Genomic DNA, 20,626 nt, shown 5'->3' with positions numbered 1-20,626 from the left:
GACGCGATGAAATCCGCGCGTCCGTCAGAATAATCAACTCAATGTGAATTCGTGCCGAACTGTTGAAGCGCGTTCAGCGACGGGTTCAGAGTGTTCAGATGCGTTGTTTTGTAAGAACACGCGCGCGCGCGCGCGGGGTAGCGTGCGCCGATCGCTGCAAACGCTGAGCGCTTCCCTCTCCTCTCTTCTCCTCTCCTTTCCTCTCTTCTCCTCTTGACGTTTCGTATCTTTGTGTATCTAACTTCTCCTCCACTGCACACCAACCACCACCTTTATCCACTTCCTCTCCTCTCTCCCTATGCCTTTCCCCTTTTCTCTTCTCTTCTCTTTCTTGATATTTTTACCTCCACACTGTCATATCTTCCTTATCAAAGATAAAAAAGACTCATTCCCTTTCATATCTCTACTTATTCAAGATATATAAAGTAAGCGTGTATTGCAACATCTTGTACGCCCTTTGTGTAAAACCCAATAAAACAAAAGAAACCAACCGAAATATATGGTGGAACTGAAAATGGTAGGGAGAAGCAGAGGAGCCCGAATTGAAATTAAGTCAACCTAACATGCACTCAAGTATGAGTAGGGAGCCAATCCGTTCATAGCAAGTATTGTCGACGCAAGCGCAACTCGAACATCACTGTGAAACTCTTTTCTTCTCTCCCATTTTCTACCCCTCCCTACTTTTCCTCTCAATTCCTACTAACAGGCCATCTCTTTCCCTTCCTTTTTCATTAACTGATTCTCTTATTTTCTCTTTTTTGTTATTTCTCTCTTTCTAACTTCTACTGTCTCCGTCTGTTATCCTTTCAATGTTCCACGCTGTCCCTTCTTAATCCATACCATTCTCCAGCAAATTCTCGTCAACGTTAACTTCCAATTACTATCCATCAACCATTGTGCCTAAATTCTGTAGTGTAGCGATGACAGTTTTCATCCACAATTTCTGGTGATTATTGATTTTTGTTGGTTTCAGGAAAATCGTATCAATGTTATTACTACGACTTTTTATATTAAAATTATACAATTTAAACATATATTACGTAAGAATATGTGTACTTAAATTTATTCGTGCACGTCTTACTACTTTAAAGTATGGTTGTAATTTACTACAGATGTACACAGTATATAAAAACAATTTAATGTTTTTAAACATACTTTATGTGTCTATACATTTTGTATATGTCGTACACTACCATCTGATATTATATATGCATATCGTATGTTTCAAATTTCAAATTTGTCTTCTTCGATCAAATGGAAAGTCAAGGTTTAATATTGATGTGATGGTAGGGAAACGTTTTTACGTGTAGTTTTTCTATGGAAAAGCGTGAACCAAGAAGAATGCCTGAAATAACCGGTTTTGCCGGGAAAATACATGTGAACAAGGCGTGGCAGAAATGGTTGGAGGCCAACAGGAATGAATATAGTAGGGGAACTTAACGGAACATGTCGAAAACGACCGAATCTGGCATCTATTGATCGTAGTAGGTTCTGTACAGTTTTCTACAGATACTCAAACAACTCGAGCTTAAAATTCTATATTTAATTCGAATAGAATTCCATATTATTCTATTATGAGCATTAAATGATTGCGACTTTATAGATTTTTATATCTACTTAATAGTCTTTGGCATTAATTTTTTGTGATACATTCGTATCTATGTTGAGTAATGCGACCTCGAAATAGTCAGGAATTACATTCATGAATCGTTGTTTATACAGTTGTACACTATCTTTAATGTGTATTTTATCTCAAAAAATAAGAATAGTTGCTGTTACATTAGCGGTTCACTCTCAACTATTTTTGCTGCTTTGTTTACGATGAATAAAACTCAAGCAAGCAGTTGAATGGTTAAATATAAGTTGACATTCTCATTCCGCGGAATACTTGACTATTGATTTCATCCCTACCACGAACTTCTCGTCCTTTAGTTGGTAACTCCTAGTACATAGTATGCGCCGTAGTCATGATAGTATGCGCAGAAAGGTAATCGTCTTTATGGAGAAGACGAGTTCACCACGATATAGTAGTGGTCTAACTTGATGCAAGGAGAAAGGGGATACTTGGATACGTACGTTGACCCAACATCCCTGACTACTCCTCCCTCTCCAGCATCTCCTCCCACAAATCTGGTTTCACTGCGAGTTGCGCACAACTTTCTAAGCTCGAACCTTCTCTGGTAAGGTTTGTTCAAGTTATGCTCATTGCGTGCGTAGCAGGGATAGAAAAAGATAAAGATTTCAATGAAGGCTCTGCTTAACAGGACTGCTCCAACTTGTTCAAGGTTATTAATGGAAAAACCTCTAACTTTAAAATAAAATAAACATTTAAATAGTTTAAAGCATATTATATTTTTTCATCTTATTATGACACATTTTTATAAATAAACAAAAGATATAAGCAGAAAAATAATTAATTCAATGTAAGTAAAATGTTCATATTAAAATTTGAAATAGCATTTATAAAGTTTGAGATAGCACTTATAAAGTTTGAAATAGAATAAAGTTTACAAAAATACAATTTTTTGTTTTAGAAATTCATCACTATCGATTTTGTCATTGTGTATATACATCACCATACAAAACATTTCAGAATTGAACACGCAGGTAGAGGAAAACTTGGCAACACAGGGAATACCAACATATACATACATACATAGTTCTACGGTTCTGCCATGTATCTTCATAAGAATTATTTTACTTGTAGACTCCACTAACACATAACTTTCTTTTTTCTTATTTTCAACCATCCAAATTTATATTGCATGACAATTAGTTATTAATTATTCTAACTGAAACTAGAAACATAAAATATTTGTAAGTACTATGTACGTACATACATAAATACCACCCTTCTAAAATTGTTGTATTTTAATACGATTTACACCTGTAGTAAAGTAATATAACATATAGTATATAAAAAAGAACATAATAATAATATTTCTTAATAAGGAGATTTTTTTTGAACTGAAATATTTGTCATAAATTTAGGTTAATATATTAACTGTCTATAATTTCATCTTAATGTTAGTAGTAATGAATTGTATCGTCTCTACTTTCTGTTCAATTAATACCCCTTATAATTACCTAAAAGTAATTTAATGTATTATTTCATTAGATTTATATACTGATTTTTCTTACACAGGTAATTTGCAATTTGACCTCGTTTGTTGACCTCACTGGTTGCTAGGCACCAGTCATATTGTCAAAGGGAAGGAGTTAAGCTTTAACGATGTTGCCAAATTGTTTCATGTTGAAAATATATAGTCAAAATCTAATGCACTAAATTGTTTATGCAGTAAAAATCACGAATTCGTCATAAACGTAACAAAAATTATTCATTCGTGCTTAGTATACAATTATCCTTATAATGCAGCATAGTATAATATTGAATCCATATGAATATAAATAGTTAACATTTTTATTACTTAACATGTAAAACAAAATTTGTAAATGTAAAATTATATCTTTTATAAATCGAACGCACATAATGTTAATAGAATATTATGTATTAACATGCAATATATAAAAAATTATTATTTTATGTATTTTAGAAATTTACAATACTATTATTTGTAGTTTAAAACATTTTAACAATTACAACATAAAAAGTAATTATTTTTAATTAAATGTACATATGTATGTGTGCATGGACTGTCGTTATCAGTGTTGCCAACTAACAGAAAGGTTGCACAGTGTCATATCTTTCACAAAATATGAAAAAATGGATTGAAATTAAAACATATGTACATAAGCTAATTATATGTTTGGATTAAGTAAAAATCATAAATGATATTTTGAATAATGAATGTTTTATTAAATTATGCGTAATTTAACTAATTTTATATTTATTATGTTTAAAATTAATATTCGAATTATAATTTCAAATGTTTTAAGTTGTCATTAACAATTGATTTTGGAGGTTTCTACATGCAATACTGCATGAATGAAAATAAATAGGCTACTATTAGTGTCTTCAAAATAGAGGTTATATTGACGCTGCTAATATTTACAATAACTTTTCATTATAAATATTGTGAACTAATATGTGTTATCTTATATCAGTATTTCAATGCAAACAAGTGATCAATTTGATATAAACTATGAAAATCAGCTCGGTATGAACAATTTTCATCATTGATAATACATGTGTCAACAAAAAAATTATTTCATATGATAATGATACATTTAATAATACACTTTACATATAGAAAATATAATATAATAAATTAAATCTTATTAGTAATTTGTGCAATAGTATTAACTAATTTGAAAGGCTTGAATTATATATACCATTATAATCATAAATATAAAATAAAATAATTTATAAACATGTTTAGCACTTTGCGTAACAAGTTTCAAACAGTTCAAGAGGGTATATCTGCTAGGTAAAAGATTTAATTTTAATCTTATACAAATAAAAACTAAAGTTAAAGATAATTTACTATGTATTTTATATAAGTCTAGGATTAACTTTGTTGTTTTAGTATTAGAGGATTAACTGTTGTTGAAAATCCAAAACAAAAAAAGACTGGCAACATCAGAAATGTTAATTACAATGCAGGAGCTGATATCTTACATAGATTTCAATTACAATGGAATGAACTACATGAGCTAGCAGAAGAAAATGCGGGTAAAGCTCAAGAAGCTGATAAACTCATTGGAACTATTTATGAAAAACTCGAACAAGAATGGAAAAACATTACGTGTCTAAATAGTACTTTAGCTTACATTCCAAAAATCAACAATGCAATACAGGATCTTATGGATCAAATAGGTACTTCTATCTTAAATGCATTTCTAATTCAAGAATACTATGAGTATAAAAATTAATCATAAATACTTCATGTTATTAAAGGAACATTACAAGAAATGTTTGAGGAGGTAGAAGGTGCTATATATCAATTAGAAAATTTAAATGAAATGTTAGATTTGCAAAGTAGACAATTGGATCATAGATTTCAATTAGCCTTATATAAGGAGAAAAAACTTGCAGAATTAAATGTTATTAAAGGTAGTTTGTATAATATTTAAAATGTGCTAATTATAAAAATGCTGAAACTGAATGTAAATTTTAGCAAAATTGGCTGATGAACATATTGAGAGAGTATCAAAATATGAACTTAAACAGCAGAAAATGATGAAAGAAAGACGAGAAACATTTGATGAAGCTTTTAAAGAAGAGCTTAGGGAATACAAAGCAACAGGATCCATATCAAGTGCGTTTTAATATATTTCAAGGATGCAAATTTAACTTAATTTTAAAGTCAGTTTTGTGAAGTTTATTTTTATTTTAGAATTGCCAGTGACACAACAAGGGCCTTCATTGGATGAGATAGTTTTGGATGTAGATCCAACAATATTTAATGAATTTTTAAAAAACTAACCCTTTTACTTTATTAAGAAAATAATTCTGTTAAAATCTATTTAAGTGTCTTAAAATATAAAAATACAATAAACAATTATAAAATATATTATAAATTAATTATTAAATATATTATAAAAGTGTAATACACAATTATGTAAAAATCTATATAAATTGTACAAGAATTAAATAGTAACTTTTAGAAATGATTTTTATATTCTTTATTTAAATGTTATGAAATACGAAATATAGAAATATATCAAATTCATCAATATTCAAGTTATTACCTCATTTGATTGACAAAAAGATTACATAATTATAGGTTCGTTTATTTTTCAACGCGTTAGATTCACGTCTCAGATCGAATGTGTGTGTATTAGCCTTAGCATTTATTTGAGCAGAGAGTACCAAACGTGTTCCTAACCTTATATATAAAAAGCTTAATCTTCAGAAAAAAGATAAAAGTCAAAACCATTTTAACTCTATAATATACTGTTATCTTATTTACTTTCGTATAGAATAGGTGCTTGTAACAAATTACGTAATTAATAATATAAATTGAAATACATTTTATTACGTTTCTCAGTTACACGATTTGTAATAGTAATTATATATTTTCCAGGTTTATATATTTTAAAAACTGTTGATACAGACAAAAATATCCATAAAAAATGTTGCCAAAATATGCGAAAAGGAGTTATATCTTAGATAAACTTCACAGAGGAACTGTAACGGTATTGATGGGTTTAACAGTAGTTTCTGGAATAGCTTTAGTGTATAAAGGGTTTTGTTATTATCGATATATTCGACCAGCGCTACAAGAAATGCAAATGAAGAAAGATGAAGAATTATTAGAAGAAGGAAAATATGTAGCAGCTGTTAATTAAAGTAAGAAATTAAATTAGAATATGTATGCAGATCGTAATAAAATACTAATTTAAATAAAATGTTTAGAATTATTTTCATTCACTAATATTGAATTTATTTTATATATTTTAGAAGTCATTGTCATATTTAGAAAATTTAAAATATGCATAGGTGGTGCATGAAATATTTGTTAAAATATAGGGGAAAAAGTACACTTGTGCATAGGCTTTAATTCATAATATTTTTAGAGCTCTAATTTATTTAAATGTCATCACAATTGTGCACATCTGTTACTCAGGTGCCATTCAAATCAATATAAAAAGATATATAATAAGACTATACCCTGAGAAATCTTGAATTAACAAATGCGTTTTGTATTTTATTTTTGCATATACTATATCTTTGTCTAATTACTTGTTACGGATAAAATTTGTAATGCTTGATTTTTATCGCTATTAATAAGGTATTATTAAAAATTAAATATAGATTGTAATATGAAAATACTATGCATTTCGTAAATGCAAATATTTTCCTTGTTAAAATATTAATTTTGAAATACATTCTTTTATAATTATATACTGATCTCTGTGTTACTAAATACAAAATTAATAAATCTACTTAATAAACATTTAGACAATTACTATTATATTCACATTGTTGGCAATTGCAAATGTTGAATAATGATATAATACATTCATACTCGTTTCATTTTGTTGAGTATGCTTCACAGTTATAAGATATTATACAATTTGGCTTATTTCTTGATCAACATCACATATTTTATAAATTAAAATATATTTTTCTTGCATTTAGAGTGTATTGTATCTAAATTAATATCTAGTTCTAAATGGAAGGACAACTAGTGTTAACAACTATAAAATATTTTTATGTTATAAAATTTGTATATTAAATAAACATTTTGTTTAATATTTACACGTATGTAAGTCGAGTGCACATGAAACATTTACAAAGTAAAACATAGTCAAAGGTGTTATCGCATTATTTCAAATACTTTGTACCTCAATTTAAAATTGTTATGTATGGAAATTGCTATTCATCACAAAGCTTAACCGTTTTAAGAGTGCCAGATATTTTTCGAGATTATTGTAAGTCTTACAGAAGGCAATAGTTTTTATACAGCTTCCAAAAGGAATTTTCGAGTACAAAATACATCGCACATACGCCGGATACTTTATATACAACGTTTTATCTTTTTTTTGTGTAATAGACATAATTTGTACTCAGTTTCTTGATCATACTAGTTAAACAGCAATATTTTAGAAAAATTTTCCAAAGCAGATATACATACATTTCAATTTCAAAGAAAAGTTACAATAACTGAATGCTATTTACATTTATAAAAATCAATCAGTGTAAGACTTACCCTTTAAAGTGGATTTGTATATATATGTCGACAATATAGTACACCAAATTTAAAATATTAATATTGTTATTTTGTATACAGCAACAAAATAATACGGAACTTAGTCTTACATAGATCGATCTTTAAATCATAAGTGTAGAATTGAAAGTACTGAACCTTAATAATTTTAAATCTTAATTCTATGATTCGATCAAATACTTGCACAAACCCTGTAGCCCATAGGCTGCAATTTGAAATTCTGCGAGTAGAAATCTTAAACAATAAACATTTACGAACTATTAGTTGTAGGATTAGAATTTGACGACTCCACACGCATTGAATCAATTCTGGCTACGATTTTCAATGCAGGACCCAACTTTATACTCATGGCCGACATAAGGTGATCTTCTTTGAGTAACATTAGTGCTTGACCATCTATTTCTTGAATAGCAAAATCTTCCGCGTAATCAGCACACCCTGGTAATCCGCGTATAAAATCGCATACTTCTCCAACCTATAAAAAAAAGCAGGCGTTTTCAATTATATCAGTTTTCTTCATTTTTAATAAATTTATGTATATATATATATCTATACCGTCCACTTCACAGGATTAACTTTCGGCAGTGTTTCATCAACGGAAGAACTAGTAGTTGTACTAGATAATGACTTTTCTTCTCCGTTCTTTTTTATATCTCCATCGGTTTTTGATTCAGTCTCTATCTCAGTCCATTGTTTTTCAGTACCGTCACGATCTCTTGCTTCCCGCTTTTTGCTATTTGATTCAAAATTTATATTACATTTTTCTGCAAGTCTAATAACTAACTTACGAAATAATTTATTTACCAACCTTTTTGCACAACTAGAGGAACAGAACCGTTTCTCTTTTTTGAATTTAGTATTTTGTTCATCTACCAAATTACCACAAGCTTCGCATTTCCCCATTTGAACATTATTTACATCTTCGTCATTTGGATAATTGGGTGCATGTTTTTTCCCTGCCATACACAATAAACACATATGATTCATTTTATATCTTACAGCAAAAAGATACACACATATTAAAAAAATACTGAATTTTTAAGTCTTACTTGGAGGTTCTTCATGACTATCTCTTTCAGATGATGAATTAGTACTGCGGTTTAAAATATTACCTGCTTCTTGATTAACTGTATTATTCAATGACGTTCGATTAACAGCGAATGGTTCAGAAGCTGAAATATTCATATACATATCAATAATATAAATATAAAGTAATATAACGATATCTATTAATAATGCAATAACATCTATATAAAATATTAAGCTTGTACCTTCTTGAATAACAAAGCCTTCAATTACATGTGTAAGAACTTGTGGTTTGACCATTGCCTTTGGTGGTACATGTTTACTATTTGCGCTAACTGATACAGAAGCAGGAATTGCCGCTGAGTCTTCATTGTTGATACCATTCGTAATAGAATTAATCGTATTTGCTAATCCTGCTAAAGGATTACTACATGATTTTTCTTCTAACTTTACCGACAAATTTTCTTCATCTTTTAAAGTTATCTTAGATTGGTCCCCATCTATGACAGTAATGAGATGCAAATGCTTATACAAAATATATACATACATACACATTTATTGAATGTCAATGTAGTATATATTATCAATAAACCTGTCGTTTCTGGCTGAGATACGGTCACTTCTTCTATTGGAATTGGATCGTCCTTTTTCAATATTGATTTAGAATTCTCTTCATTTGCTGTAGGAGTATTTGCAGCAGATGGTAATGCTAAAGAACATTCAGCTTGGTGATTACGATCGGGTGATGCAATCATTATTGCGGAATTATTATTATCATGTGTTTGTTGATCCGTCGACTGATTTATCATAGACATCGTTTGAACCTGTGTTGTTCCACTAACTATTTGACTACCAATTATTGTCGAATTGATTGCCTAGAAAAATTACATTACATATAATGGAAATATTTTTTAATTAAATTAAGGAAATTTTATTGCAGGAAATAAAACATTTAATACTTGTAATGGTAATTGTTGTACAGCAGACATGGGAGATTGTTGTACTTGACTCATTTGAGATGTAGCAACACCAACTCCGCTCACCGAAACTACAGGCATAATAGGACGTTCCCCACTAAGGACTACACCTGGTTGTTGTTGTTGTTGCAGAGCCATATTTGCTGTAAAAAAGGTAACGATTAGATATACAAAAACCTATATCATTTTTCTATAAATAGTATGTATATGAAACGTCATCTCACTCATTATTGGTTTTGGTTGTATTTGCTGTGGCGATGGCTGCACTTGCGGCTGTTGATACTGTTGCTGCATCTGCTGTTGCTGCTGCGTATGCTGTTTCTGTTGAATAAAAACCTGTTGATGTTGTTGTTGCATCGTTTGCTGTGACTGCTGTTGCGGTTGTTGCGGCGATTGCAATGGCTTACCACGGCCTTTACCGCTACTACCGCTTCCTTTGCCACTCTGAGTTATAAAACATAAAAAAAAACTTCTTCTTCATTATACGAAAACAGAAAAAAAACTTCTATATGTTTGCACGTGATTCGAAAATTGCAGCAGTCGAAATCATTTTTCTAACTGTTGCTGTTAATTATAGTAACCTGTACATGTACCGTAGTTTGTACTCCATGAACAGTTTGCGTTGAAACAGAACTGGCAGCTCGTATGTTAGCAGCTTGTACTGCTTGTAAAGAGGACGGTAAAATACTCAAAGGTCGTTGTCCACCTGAACTTTGCTTACTTTGTTGCTGTTGTTGTTGTTGTATATCCATTACCTTTGGTTTTCCACTAGCTGCAGCAATTTGTTGTACTCCCTGAATTTGTTGTTGCGTAGCTAGTGCTGATCAAATATGATGATGATAAATTAGTTCAGTTGACAATACAAAATTTATTTAATCATTCATAACTAACCATTATGAGCTTGGATTGGTTGTGGACTTTGTATAAACATATCAGGTTGAGTAGGACCTCTAATGAATATTTGATTAGTTAGAAGCGCCGGTGGTTGTATTCCAGTCCAAGCAACTTGTGGTGTAAATTGCCAAGGAGCAAATTGCATACCACCTCGTCCGCCGGACGGAGTAGCCGCTGTACACGTAGTATACTACACATTTTGAAAACAATATATATAAAATATGAGCTAAATATAGAATATTTGTTACAAAATAAAATTAACATAATAATACCTTTTGTACTTGATCTTGTTTGTTTGCAGACTGCTGCTGCTGTTGTTGTTGTATAGATGGAGGTGGTTGTGGAGAACCCAGTACACCAAGTTGACCAAATACCAGAGTTTGTCCTGCACCAGGTGTAGCTGAAGTAGGTACTGGTAAGTAACCTGTAGGGAACCCTTGAACTTTAGTTCCTCCAGCTGCAGGATGACCACCTCCTTGACCTGGTGTCGATGCTGTCGTTAGCATATGAGGTGTTAATTGAGCAGCAGATTGAAATGGCTTTCCAGCTGTTATGACCTGTAAAGTATCCTACTTAGAAAGGAACTTATATGCCTCAATAATAGTGAACATCAGGATTGTATTTAAGTACCTGTATGGACGAAGGATTGATGCCTGCAGGATGGAGAGCTAAATTTCCTGGCATCAATAGTGGCGTTCCTTGGGTGTTATAAAGTTGTTGCAAATGATATGCTTGGTTCTGCATAGGTTGTTGAATAACTTGTACTGCTTGTGGATGCGCAGCCATAGTAGTTATAGTCGTTCCTCCTTGTTGACCAGATAAAGTCATAGATACACCTCCAACACCCTGTTGCTGATGCTGCATTGACACTGCAACAGCACCCTGAAATATTTTATTTTCAAAGATGAAAAATTTTAAATCTACTGCTTAAAGCTGTCTCAATAATATGCCTTTGTGCAAATTTTTACCTGTTGCTGGGGCATAATTGCTGCTACCTGTGGCTGTACCTGCACTTGAGTAGGAACAACGTTATGTGGTCCACTATTAGATTGTTGTTGTTGAGGTTGCTGTTGCTGTTGCTGTTGTTGTACTTGCTGTTGCACTTGTTGCTGTACCTGCTGCTGCACTTGCATTTGCTGCTGTGATTGCACTTGCTGTTGAATTTGTTGTTGTGGTTGAACTTGTTGAGATTGTACTTGTTGTTGCGCTTGCTGCTGTACTTGTTGTGGCTGAGATTGTTGTTGCTGAACATGCTGCTGTTGCTGCTGTACATTTTGCTGTTGTTGAATATCATGGGTTGCAATCATCATTTGCTGTGGTTGAGATTGTTGTTGTTGTGGTTGCTGCTGTTGCTGTTGTTGCTGTGTCTGTTGCTGCTGCTGTGACTGTTGTTGTGTTTGTTGTGGCTGATTTTGAGAAATTCCAATTGGTTTAACATCTGTCATGTTTCCTTATACCTTTTTAAATAAACTTCCTTCAAGAAGTACTCTTCCTGCTCTTATATTCTTAACAATTCAATGTTTTTTTTCCTTGCCATTTTACATAGATTTCTTATTAAAATGTCACTTTTAATCTTTTTAATTTGCTGCACCTAAAAGAAAAATTGTTTTAGATTAATATTTTTCACATAGATAGGTTTATAAGTATAAAGTAGATTACGACTATATATTGAAAATAACAATTATTTACATTTTATGTAATTTATTTACAGTTCTACTTAATATAATCCCCCCTCTTTTTCTCATTCATTTTCTCTCACTCTCAAACAAATATTTATTAGAGCATAGATTTTATAATAATTTTAACTAAAAAGTTGATATAAATTTTTTATAAATTTTTAGAAATGAAGAACCATTAGCTATACATAATATAAATCTTTTATCAATTAATATACTGAAACGTTAATTGCAACATATTTAGTGTAAAGATATCTAAAATAATTACGCAATGTTTATTGCTCATAACCTTGATAACTTGATACACGTGAAATGTGGAGCGTTCAAATTTGGTTTCTCTTCTTCGTTTATTACGACGTGAAATATCAATAATAAAGTGTGAAGGTGAATGAAGTGGCAAATATTACTTTAAATGTAAGTGTTTTATAATAAAGAATTAACTGTAGCATACTTGTAACATAAAAAGTCATTTCGTTTAGTACCAATGTACGTAAAAATTAGTTCATAATATTTAATGTAATTGTATATGAAAATATGAAATTCGTGATAAACAAAATATACCGTTATATCAATTTATTAACTTATTTGATATATAATACATAGTATTACTTATTTTATTATAAAATACGTATAATGTTCAATATTTAGAATATGAGAAATAACCTCAAATAAGTGATCATACATAGAATATACAAGGTACTAAACATAACAACAATCATTATAAAAAATCATCATATTACTCATTGCATGAATTAGAATAATAATTACAATACACATTGAAATGTAAACATAAGATGGAAAAAGTACTTAAATTAATCGTGAACATAGTGCAGTTCACGATTCATATAAGCTATAATTTTGTATACTTTTTGAAGTTTTCCATGTGCATAGTATATAAATATAAATTCCGATAAATTGCAATAATTTTGGGATAGTTGTCAATTACTTGTATGAGATTGACTATTCAAATAATTAGTAACCTTAATTATATTAAACATTATAAAAATATATCAGGTTAGAAATATTTGTGTGGCACTATGACATAAAGTTTGGTAGTATACAAAATGTTTGATAAATTAATTTAATAAAGAAATAATATATATGGTATGTATCTAAAGAAATATGTACATCGGAAGGATGAAAACAGTTGAGACACGATGATCAGATGGTAAAGAAGAAATCTGTATTCATGCATGAGTTCAAAGTATCGATGAACTGAAAACACATGATCCATCTTGAGTTTTGGATAGAACGAACAAAATGTCGTCTTACTAGCACCATAATTAGTAGTATGATGAGGGGTTTAGAGAGAAAGAGGGAATACATCTCACTGAGCGGGAAATACGATTGAAAGTGGGGTTGAAGGGAGAAGTAGGAGGAAGGGGGAAAGAAAAATAAGAGAAGGGGAGAAGCGACCGTACCAGGGGGCGGTTGACAACATGGATTTCGCCATAATGGTAATATCGACGATAATGAGAATAACAACACACACGGTTCTTCAGAAACTATCTATGCAGCGGTAATTTATCAAAAAATTATAATACGCGCGGTAGAGGAATTGTATCTCGGTGAATACCGAACAGCGTCCCTAACGCCGACATATTGGATTACAAAATAAAGCACGTTCGAAGATCCGGCGGGATATAATGCAGTGTGTTCTGTGTTGTGTATTTGTTATATTTGTCGGTTATCATGAAATGTTATGTAGAATATAGTGTGATTATTATCGATATATCAACAATATATAACAAAGAAATATTAAAGATCCAAAATACACGGTATAACATGGAGTTTCAGATACTTGTTCAGGTACTCACATGGCGACTGCGCAGTCACACCTATCACGTTTTCGAACACGCCGTAGACACTGTCACCTCACGATTCCACTGTTAACTTGACCAAATTTTCAATCATACACGTCTGTGTTTCATAGGTTTTTAAAAAGCACTGTGAGTATTTTAAACAAAGTTTTGTTATACGTTGACGTCGCGAGGTTTCGTAAGCAATCGTCGTATTCGTTGTCTGCTTCCCTGCTCCCACACGATCTGCGGAACCCCTCGCTTCTCTCAAATCTCTCTCTCCCCCCCTACCCTTCTTCCTGTCTGCTTCCCACCACTTCGTTTCCTACAACCTCACCTCTCCCGTCGCGTATGACAAACTCGTTCGCTCATTGGTCCAGCGAGGACAAATCCCAAAGGCATCGTTTGCACCGTGAAAGGCGGGGCCATTGGATATGGTGGCTGGAGGCGCATGCCCCGTAACGGTACTCATACTCTTACTTCACATACTTGTACACTCTTCACTAATACAATTACTACCCGTCTGCTGCATGTATACGTGATTATAGTCTGCAGAATATTTCGCAGTATAACTTCACGATACCATCAGGAACGAATCTAGTCACATAATTCCCCGTTGCATTTCATTATATTATTGGACTTTATCTTTTTTAGTCTACCTGTATTAAAATTCTATATTATTCATGAATATTATACATACTTTGTAATATTTCTACATAACTCTATTATATATTTGAACGTGTGAAAAGTAAAAATCTTTTTCATTAATATTTATGTTACCTTTTTATATATGTACTGCATATTTCTTTAAGATTGAATATTTCTAATGTAATTTATTTATTATAAAAGCACGTATCGTACTCGACATTGTTTATTACGTTGTTAATGCATATATCAGCGTTACAATATAATTTCATCTTTTAATACAATTGTTATCTTGTTTTTATATGTACAATGAACATACATAATAATATATATAAAATCGTCAACCGTGATACCCTAACGAATTGTTTAAGGAAAATAAGTAGTTTTATAACCGATTATCAATTAGAATTATTTCTAAGTAATCCATAGTGGCCACATAATAATTCGGTATAATTAATTATAGAAAGATAGATTTTGAAAGTGAATAAAGTTTTTAAAATGCATAAATAATACAAAATAAAAAAAGCGTATATGCGTGTGCGTGTTCGTATAGCTATGTGTATGGATGTATACGTTCAGAATTGAATTTTATATGACTATTTATTGAAACTAGACTATTACATTCGTATAAATAATAATTTTCGTAAATTTTTCAATTTTTGGTACTTTTCGATCCAATTTCGCGAATATACGCTACGTTCCTGGCACAGCTGTTTCTAAGTTGAGCTTCATACTGTCCTGTTCAAAACCTTGTAATGGGATTTTATATATCATTGACTTTTTTGCCTTTATGGGGACGATACTTTTCCGCAAAAAACTATAATTATATTTTTCAATTACGAGATAAAATACTAGTTTACTTGAAAACATAAAATTTATCTTATTTTATATTTAGTTTAAATTGTTAAAACTGTGACTTGAATGGTTTACTACTACATCCTACACATTATGGTGTGATGATTCTTGTTTAGTATCGATTGTAAATTATAAGTTTGAAATTTTATTTGCTATTATTTATAGATTTAATTCATCCGCGCTTCGTTATCTTTCGATGTAACTAACATCACCAATATGTACTTTTCCTACAAATGTATTCTTTTTTCTATATTGTTTGTGCTATGATTAAGAGGGATTCTATATACGTACATATACGTACGTGCTACTATACATATATGCATTGTTAAGAATTGTTAATAACCAATATCGTGATTCGATATAAAATGTTAGAAAAGGTGTACATATAATAAAGCGCTAAACGTAGCTGATTTATCGGTCATCTTCTAATACCGGTCGTGGATCTCGACAAAGAGCGAGACAGTAGAATGTTCCGTGCAGAGGGTAGGAAGAATCGTGGTCGCGCCAATCCCAGCAACCGCGTCCCTACGGTGGCATGTCTGACATATACATACAACAGTATATGTCCGATAGCGTGATTGTGTGGGTCGAATGAAACAGCGACAGTCTATACTCCTGTCCACGCGAGGTTAGGAAAATTACAATATTCCACGAAGGAGTGTGGCGGCGTGTGTAGTTTGTTGTTCGACCGATAGAGCGTGCAAAGGGAAAGTGGGGGAAAGCGACAGCCAATGGTTTAGGTCGACCGGGGTTGCCAAGGTAACAAGTTAATGATTCGAGCCGCCACTGAGAAATTAGCTTTACTCCTTGGCGGTGTCGCGCATGCGTCTTTCCTTAGAAACCCGTAGCTACGTATCGTACGTTTCGATATAGCAATATCTTACATCTATATCGACTACATCTATGTCCCACCGAATATCGTACGTACATTTCGTTCCTTTGTGTTCGTAGTCGAGTTTCTGTGTGTTGATTCCTCTGCTGTACACAGCTGCGCGATCATGTATACGTGTATGTATATGTATGCGAAGCGAAAGAGTGTCGTATTCTTTGCTACAAGCAAAGCATACACGAGCGAATCGAGTTCATGCATGTACATCGAAACGCAGAATGTATTAGTCATCGCGACGATTGGTCCCCTTCCCACTCCAATCTCTTATTGGCTTCTCTCTCTCCGATTCGTGTTCTCCTCTTTCCTCTTATCTCAACAGATTTGCATCTCTGTCAGTCGATTCGTCCTCTTTTTCCATCGAATTCTCTCTTTGCTCTTTCGACCCCTCTACCCCTGACCTTATTTTCCCCACCGCTTCGCACAATTGTAATTCTACCACGCGTCGCCGCGAATCCTCTTGACTGACTGGGGGCAGGTAGGGGGTAGTGCGTAAGAAGGAGGGGAGTTACCCATCAACATTCATTGTGGATTATAATATTCGATGTCCGTCGATTGAGCATCAGAGGTGAATTAGCGCGTAGAAAATGGAAGCAGCCCCGGGCCCGTAATTACGCCACGCCTGGTTTTTACCATGTTATCACGATATCATTTGAGAATCACGAAATTTCATCCTATCGTTCTTCCTTCCGTTCCTTTCTTCGATTTTCTTTTTCTTAGCTCGTGTACACGTTTTTTCATCTTATAACAAATAGTATATACCATACTTTATAATTTATTCGTTCGTATTGATTTAAACATTTAAAAGCGTTAAACAAAAACCTAACTACGATTCACGCATCGTATCTTGATACTTCATATAACGTAACACAGAAATTAATCGCACTGTAGCATTTAAATATCGCTTCGATCCTCCCGCGGATATTTTCATCGGTTGAATTTTTGACCGGGTTACGGAAATATCCTGTTTCAATTAGACTCTGCCATCCACGAGCTTTAACCGCGGCGAGTAAAAATACTCGTTGCACTAAACTTATCCAATCGCCGATGGGTTGAAATGTAATTCCGTAGTAAAAATTAGAGGAACGTTTAAATTATCACGAACGTTTCTCTCGGAGATCAATCGAGTCGCTAATCACGGAATACGCCACCGGAAATAGTAGACCGGCGCGACACCGGAAGAGATTCGTGCGCTCGCAACGAACGGATCTCCTTGCAGATGATAAAAGAAACGCCAGTAACACCGATGCGAATTACTTTGAATCGACAAGGTGAATCTTTTACAGAATATGAATTCCCCAACGCTGCTTAGGACGCTCTGGCGTATCTCGATATGTCGATTTTTTTCTACGAAACCGGCGTTCACGTGCGACAGATACAAAATGAAAAGAGGCCCGTACGCGAACATTTCCAATGATCACGTGGCATTTTTCAATGAGTTGCTCGGACGAAACAGGGTCATTACGGATGCAGAAGAATGCGAAGGATACAACATAGATTACTCAAAGATCGTCAGAGGTAAGAGAAAACAGCGCTCCTCGTCGATCATTCGGACTGTGCTGTATAAATTTTTACGAATTTTAAATCGAATTTACGTCTTCGTACGAAGTGGTAAGATATCTCTCTGTCGTAACGACGTTCCATGCATCGTAGCAAATAAGTTTTGCAGCGTCTTGCTTGCGAATCGACGAGTATAGTGCATCGAACAGAAAAACAACGTAAGCGCGGACAGATAATAGATTGCTTGGCGTTGAAACGAATTACTTACAGGAAAGAGCACACTCGTATTGAAACCAAAAACTACCGACGAAGTATCTGCCATATTAAAGTTTTGCAACGACAATCGGTTAGCCGTATGCCCCCAGAGCGGAAATACGGGCCTAGTAGGTGGTAGCGTGCCGGTCTTCGACGAGATTGTTATTTCTATGAAGCTTATGAATAAAATCATCGAGACGAACGAATTGGCAGGTTGGTAAAAATTCGAAATAATTCGAACCGATAATACTCCGGGGTACGAAATTGGAAAGTGGGAAAAGTCAGAGATTTCGGACAAAAAGGCAAGGTCACCGACGTTGCAACGGCCTTGTCTAAATGAGAAAATTCGAGAAAGCGAAAGATTCTTTTATCTGGCGATTCTTCGCATTAGGGGTGCTGACCTGTGAAGCCGGTTGCGTGCTCGAAGATTTGGACAATCATTTAGCGACAGTAGGATTAATGATGCCGATTGATCTCGGTGCCAAGGGTAGTTGTCTGATCGGCGGCTGCGTGTCCACGAACGCAGGAGGTTTGAGGCTTCTTCGTTATGGTAATCTTCACGGAAACATTCTGGGTCTCGAAGCCGTGAGTTTCCAAGCTTCCAGAAACGAACCGCGACATTTTCTCGCGAGTGTCCCTATGTTCAGCCGTTTTATTTTAGGTGAAGGCGAACGGGGACGTGGTAGATTGTTTGAATACGCTGAAGAAGAACAACACTGGCTACCATTTGAAACATCTTTTTGTAGGGTCGGAGGGAACCTTGGGAATTGTAACGAAAGTCGCCATTCAATGTCCACCGCTTCCTGCGGCCATCAATGTCGCGTTCTTAGGTATTACAGATTGTCGGAAGTGTCCTCTGTATTTCTACGTAAGAATTCATCGTCCATTGTAGGGCTAAACAGTTTCGACAAAGTGTTGAAAGCGTTTCGTCTGGCGAAAAAAGAATTGGGAGAGATTCTGTCGTCGTTCGAGATGATGGACAAGTTGTCGTTAGACGTTTCCATTGAAGCTTTTGGCCTAAAAAGTCCACTAACATCGAGAACCGACGGTCACGAATTTTACGTGTTGATGGAAACTTCGGGTAGCAACGCGAGTCACGATGAGGAGAAGCTCACCTCATTCGTAGAGAAAGCGCTTGCCGACGATATCATCGAAGACGGTACTCTGACTTCGGACCCCACCAAAGTCAAAGTTAGTAATTATATTTTTTATTTGAAATTTCTTGAAACTATTCCTTCTTGCTTTCTTACTACGTTCTTACTTTAAACATCATTTTCGATTTGTAACGCGTGAATTTTTTCTCTTATATTCTTTAAACTTTTGAAACTTTTGACAATAATTTTGACTTTACGCACTTACGGTGGATTTCTTTTTTCTCTCTCTTTTTTTTTTTACAAAAGATTCATTTCTTTGATAAGAACTAAAAAATATAATTTTTTTTTTAATTAGAATATATGGGCACTAAGGGAACGGATTAGCGAAGGAGTATTACGAGAAGGTTATGTCTTTAAATACGATATTTCTATACCCCTTCCGTCTTTCTATAAGGTGATAGAGGTACTTAGGGAACGATTACGCGATCCACGCATCATAAGAATCAGTGGATATGGACATCTAGGTATATGACTGAACAATTACCTATTAAACATTTTAATTGGTTTATATACGAACGACTTGAAAATTTGTTCGAGCAGCTGAAGACTTTAATGTTAAATCATACTTTTATTTGTTTTCTACCTATTAGGTGATGGAAATATTCACGTGCAGATTTCAATATTGTCGTACGAATCTGACATAGCATCACAACTACAACCTTTCATTTTCGAATACGTGTCTGGTCTTCGTGGTAGCGTAAGTGCTGAACATGGAATAGGATTCACAAAGACAAAATATCTACATATGAGTAGAACTTCTTCTGAAATCAAACTTATGCATGAATTGAAACGGATGATGGATCCAAATGGAATACTTAATCCGTATAAAGTGTTATATCCATTAGAAATTTCCGTATAATAATGGGATAAGTAATATTATAAAATATACGATAAGTAGGTATTTACATTTAGAAATAAATACAATGCTATTAAATAAATGAAACATATCAAATGAAAAAAATAATACATGAAAATAATATCAATCCTTATTTATTATTGTATCTTCTCCTTGTTATAATTATCATTTTTATATCTGTTAAATGTTCTTATTCGTCTTTCATATTTTCTGCGGTAAAAAAGTTATTGGAATTGTTTATTAGTTTAGTCTGAGGAACGTGATTTTATTAAAAAGTTTTTAAATTTTTCGCGCTTATGATTGGTGAATTCTATTATATCGGCCCACGGTAAAGGAACAGATTGTATCCTATTATACCGACTCTACAATTGTTTACTGCATTGAGTATTTGTAAGACTATAGAGAGATCGCTACCATCCAGTCAACATATTTATGAAACGATGTCTATCTTTGGATGAAATGCCAAACG

At 33.3% G+C, this 20,626-nt stretch overlaps 3 protein-coding genes and 1 long non-coding RNA gene across 11 annotated transcripts; 3 read left to right on the top strand and 1 right to left on the bottom strand.

Moving 5' to 3' along the window:
- Positions 1–2,397: 2,397 nt before the first annotated feature.
- LOC117152088 lies at positions 2,398–3,481 on the top strand. Its single transcript, XR_004462331.1, has 3 exons — positions 2,398–2,423; positions 2,535–2,677; positions 3,146–3,481. It is a non-coding gene; the product is annotated as an uncharacterized LOC117152088 (long non-coding RNA).
- Positions 3,482–3,654: 173 nt separating this feature from the next.
- LOC100747106 (dysbindin protein homolog) lies at positions 3,655–5,431 on the top strand. 2 transcript variants are annotated; one of them, XM_024369975.2, is made up of 5 exons: positions 3,655–4,388; positions 4,488–4,777; positions 4,859–5,014; positions 5,079–5,219; positions 5,282–5,431. In XM_024369975.2, the coding sequence occupies exons 1-5, from the start codon at positions 4,333–4,335 to the stop codon at positions 5,332–5,334; spliced, it is 696 nt and encodes a 231-aa protein (XP_024225743.1). In that variant the 5' UTR covers positions 3,655–4,332; the 3' UTR covers positions 5,335–5,431. The 2 variants fall into 2 exon arrangements, with proteins under 2 accessions (XP_024225743.1, XP_003492020.1); XM_003491972.4 differs by having other exon boundaries at positions 3,658–4,388; positions 5,298–5,431.
- Positions 5,432–7,112: 1,681 nt separating this feature from the next.
- LOC100746866 (polyhomeotic-like protein 2) lies at positions 7,113–14,153 on the bottom strand. 3 transcript variants are annotated; one of them, XM_033322657.1, is made up of 14 exons: positions 14,025–14,153; positions 11,500–12,122; positions 11,162–11,413; positions 10,804–11,088; positions 10,529–10,721; positions 10,219–10,457; positions 9,862–10,081; positions 9,620–9,780; positions 9,253–9,535; positions 8,906–9,160; positions 8,684–8,806; positions 8,443–8,590; positions 8,190–8,367; positions 7,113–8,109 (listed from the first exon to the last, which is right to left on the bottom strand). In XM_033322657.1, the coding sequence occupies exons 2-14, from the start codon at positions 11,974–11,976 to the stop codon at positions 7,885–7,887; spliced, it is 3,039 nt and encodes a 1,012-aa protein (XP_033178548.1). In that variant the 5' UTR covers positions 11,977–12,122; positions 14,025–14,153; the 3' UTR covers positions 7,113–7,884. The 3 variants fall into 3 exon arrangements, with proteins under 3 accessions (XP_033178548.1, XP_033178551.1, XP_033178550.1); XM_033322660.1 differs by having other exon boundaries at positions 10,231–10,457; XM_033322659.1 differs by lacking the exon at positions 14,025–14,153 and adding an exon at positions 12,221–12,360.
- LOC100746986 (D-2-hydroxyglutarate dehydrogenase, mitochondrial) lies at positions 12,469–20,240 on the top strand. Of its 5 annotated transcripts, none has more exons than XM_012389647.3 (8): positions 12,469–12,621; positions 17,679–17,910; positions 18,163–18,360; positions 18,539–18,732; positions 18,809–18,977; positions 19,040–19,338; positions 19,597–19,765; positions 19,892–20,240. In XM_012389647.3, exons 2-8 carry the CDS (start codon positions 17,682–17,684, stop codon positions 20,158–20,160), a joined length of 1,527 nt encoding a protein of 508 aa, XP_012245070.1. In that variant the 5' UTR covers positions 12,469–12,621; positions 17,679–17,681; the 3' UTR covers positions 20,161–20,240. The 5 variants fall into 5 exon arrangements, with proteins under 5 accessions (XP_012245070.1, XP_024225651.1, XP_024225650.2 ...); XM_024369882.2 differs by lacking the exon at positions 12,469–12,621 and adding an exon at positions 13,642–14,016; XM_033322662.1 differs by lacking the exon at positions 12,469–12,621 and adding an exon at positions 14,046–14,156.
- Positions 20,241–20,626: the final 386 nt, after the last annotated feature.

Source organism: Bombus impatiens, unplaced genomic scaffold, assembly GCF_000188095.3.
Source record: "Bombus impatiens unplaced genomic scaffold, BIMP_2.2 scf_0647, whole genome shotgun sequence".
Classification (NCBI taxonomy): Eukaryota; Metazoa; Arthropoda; class Insecta; order Hymenoptera; family Apidae; genus Bombus; species Bombus impatiens.
This window is presented reverse-complemented; position numbering and strand designations above follow the sequence as displayed.